The 3,707-nt window shown below is 53.0% G+C and overlaps 1 protein-coding gene across 1 annotated transcript in view; it reads left to right on the top strand.

The window, feature by feature from the left end:
- Window positions 1-1,776, top strand: part of UBIAD1 (UbiA prenyltransferase domain containing 1) — a 25,191-nt gene extending 23,415 nt beyond the window's left edge. Inside the window, exon 3 of the mRNA XM_023532637.1 lies at window positions 1,465-1,776. Within this exon, the coding sequence (XP_023388405.1) occupies window positions 1,465-1,658 (194 nt within the window). The 3' untranslated portion in view covers window positions 1,659-1,776. The remainder of the gene's footprint in view (window positions 1-1,464) is intronic.
- Window positions 1,777-3,707: the final 1,931 nt, after the last annotated feature.

The raw sequence follows: 3,707 nt of genomic DNA, 5'->3' as shown, positions 1-3,707 counted from the left end.
GTGGCTCGCCCCTTTGCAATATGCCTTCACCTTACTCTTCTCATTGAGAGGCAGAGTCTCTTTCTCAACCCCTTGAATCTAGGTTGGTCTTTGACTTACTTTGACCCATAGCATATGGCAGAAGTGATGCTGAATGACTTCCCAGCCTAGGCTTCAACAAGCCTTGCAGCTTCTGCTTTCCTCTTGGGACAACCCTGAGACTGCCAGGGGAAGGAGCTGGGTCTAGCCCCCTGAAGTTTGAGAAGCCACACAAAGTGGAGATGAGCTGTCCCAGTCGAGGTTCCCCCAGACCATCCAGCCGACAGCTGGCACCAACCACCAGACATGTACATGAGGCCACCAGCTCAATGCACGCGAGTGAGCCCAGGAGAGACCGGCCCAAGTCGTCCACCCCAGAATCATAAGCAGATAAACAGTTACTGTTGTTCTGAGCCGCTAAGCTTGAGGTGGTATGTCAAATAGCAATTCATAAGTGAGAGCGACTAATCCTTGCCTGAGTACCCACTGACTGATGCCAGCATCCTAGAGGGACGGGACCGTGCCCTCAAATGCTCTGTCCAATCTTCCAACTTTTTGCCCAAGACTGGTTTCTCTACTCATCCCCACCAGTTTCCAGGGCTGGCACGGCTGTGCCCATTGCTCTTTATTAGTTTAATATATGTTGAAGCCTCCAGATAGATGCCAGGGCCCAGGTGGAGCAGATGAAATGTGACTAAGTTCTGGGGGATGATTGATAATGAGTAGGGACTGGAAAATCAATTGTGTTAATTCCTGGTCTGTCACTGGGACTGGGAATTAATGAGAAAATCTGTCTAACTTAATAGTATTTACACATTATACACAGTGTGATAAAATTGTCTGTAGGTGCTTCCTGGCATTCTAATTATACAAGGCCTGCATGGCCTGAGGGGCAGGCAGGTGGGAGCTGTCCAGGACCCGGGCTGGGCACGTAGAGACTTACTGGGATCCCCCAACTCCCACGCTGACCCCTGAGCAGATCCCTGGCCCCTGCGTGGATCTCGTTGGCATGGCTAGTTCCTGTTGAGTGTGGGCCGTCCAACTGGCAGAGTCTCAGGGATTTGCTGGAAGGCACATTTGTGGGCCTGCTTGGAGGATAACCATTCCAGAAGCCATGTGGGCAGTTGGGCAATGGACAGGGATGGGTTCGGTCTCATGTGTTGGCATGATTTGAAAGACACAGATGGCCCTTCCAACCCCCAGGTCCCTTCCCTCGAGGGAAGGTCGTCACCCACCCTGTCCTACACCACACCCACCCTCCCCACCAGCATTGGAAGGCACCTGGAAAAGCCTCATGGAAACCAATGGAAGAGTCAGCTTCAGAATCTGAGTGTTTGCTTCTCCGAAACTCTGTAGACCAGGGCTTGTCCTCACTAGGGCTATCCATGGAGGTAGTCCCCAAGAATCCCCAACTCCTTTGTCTGGTTTTTCTCTCATACTGAATAGGGCAGATCCGGGAGTCCAAGAAGCTATTGCAGAAACGACTGTATGTGACTTCTGAGGCCAGTTCATTAAAAGCCATGGCAGATTCTGCCTGCTTCTCTCTCGTATCGCTCTCTCTGGGGAGGCCACCCTCACGTGGGAGGCCCATGTGGGAGGGAACCGAGGACCGCTGCCAACAACCAGCATCACGAGAGTGAGCCATCTGGGAGGTACATCCACCAGCCCCGGTCGAGCCTTCAGATGACCACGGCCCCGGCCGACATCTTCACTGCGACCTCAGGAGCGACCCCGAGCGAGCTTGCTCATAAATCCCTGACCCACTGGAACTGGGAGAGGTAACAGATACCGATGTTTATTACTGTTTAAGCAGCTAAACTTGGGAGTAATTTGTTATACGGCAATGGATAACTAGTACAGCTGGGGAGGGAGCTGGGAGGGTAGGGCCAAGGGAATCTCACGGTGGGGTGTGGAGCCCTTCTGCACATCATTCAAGTGAAATCCACTTCTGTGTTTTGCCACCTCCGAAACACACCCTGCCCTTCCCATCTCTGTGCCTGAATATGCTGCTTTCTCGGTGACTCCAGGCTGGGACTCGGGGCTCAGCCCTTGTCACCACCAGCACTGGAGGCTGGCGGGCTGTCTAATAGAAAGATCGCAGTACTGCCTGCGGGAGAGCCTCTGCAGAGCACGGGGAGCCCTGTAGATCTTAATCCTTTCTCTCTTTAATCTTGCTTCCGCCTTCTCCAGTTCACAGGTTTCCACATGCACTGCAGAGTTTCAAAAGATAAGCCCCGCAACCAGAGATGACAAACCTCCGTCCTCTGCTTCCAACAGGAGCAGAATTCAGCCAAGGAAGAAATCACAAAATCTCTGATTGGCTTCTGGGAGCTGGAGGAGCCTGTGGGTGTCAGGAACCCAGGAAACTCCACCCCAGGCTGTGATTGCCTGCAGCCATGGGCTTAGTCCTGCCCAAGTGCCATGAGGTCCCTAGATGGGCTGGGAGCTGGGGCCTGTGCTACCCCTGGAGTGGCTGGGCCAGGCTGAGGCGGGGTTGCCTTTGAAGTCAGATGAGTCTGGGAGCAAATCTCAGCTCTGCCACTTGCTGCCAGGAGACCTCAGATAGTTGACTTATTTATCTGGGACTTGATTTGGCTGGGCATTCAGTAAATCAGAGTGGCCAGCAGGAGGACTGGAGTCTGCAGGTGACCCTACCTGTCCTCAGGCCCCTTCAGCCTTCCTCTCAGTAAACAAGAGCAGGGCAGCTCTCCTGCCTCTGAGCACCAGCCAAGTTGGGGGCGCCAGGTGACATAAGGACATTAAGCTATCCTTCAGGCCAAAGAATCCCCAAAGAACAAATTCATTCTGTGCAATAAAGCACTTGGCTTCACCCCTACTTGGGGCCATTCGAGATCCGAATTGCTGCCTTGGCATTTCAGAGACAGAGGAAGGAAAGATGAGCTCCGGGTCTCTGGGAAAAGACCTTTAAACCTATTTGAGAGATCGGATTTGTCTGACTGCCACTCATCTGCCCTCCAGGTATGGACGAAGGGAAGGAACTCTGGAGGGCTGCCTGTCAGCTGCAGAAAACAATGGGCAAAAAGGGCAGGGTTCTGGAAATGGAAAGGGCGATGACAAGGACACGCACACCTCTTCTCTGACCCAGCAAAACTCTGGTGGCAGCAGGAGAGAAGAGACCCCTCGCTGGAGTTAGCATGAACAAAGCTGAGACTCACAGACACCGACCAATAAGCAGCCCATGCCCCTTCCATGCCTCCAGACCAAGCTCTGCCCTCCTCCCCGCTCTGTGGACTTCGCACGGATCCTCTTCCTCCCCAGGCTGCCTTTGATGCTGCCTCGTTCGCTCACTTATTCATTCAACATCCTGACATGAAGCATCCTCTGGGTGCCAGTGAACAGGGAGGGAGAGCAGAGTTGATTAATGAAATTCAAGTTCAAAACTCCAGAGCTGATGGAACCAATCATTGCAGCTCAAGCCCTCAGGTATCCATAGAAACAGAGCATCACCGGGGTGTCAAAGAAGGTAACAAACACTACCCAAGGATGACTGGGAAGGCCTTCACAGAGGAGGCACATTTGACCTGGACCTTAAAGGCTGCGTAGGAGTTTATCTCCGGGGGGAAAAAGAGAAAGAGGAAGAGGGAGGGGAGGAGGAAGAGCAGAAAAGGATTTCCAGGGAGAGACAGCAGCATTTTCAGGCACAGAGATGGGAAGGGCAGGGTGTGTTT

This window comes from Pteropus vampyrus, unplaced genomic scaffold (assembly GCF_000151845.1).
Source record: "Pteropus vampyrus isolate Shadow unplaced genomic scaffold, Pvam_2.0 Scaffold86, whole genome shotgun sequence".
Taxonomy (NCBI): Eukaryota; Metazoa; Chordata; class Mammalia; order Chiroptera; family Pteropodidae; genus Pteropus; species Pteropus vampyrus.
This window is presented reverse-complemented; position numbering and strand designations above follow the sequence as displayed.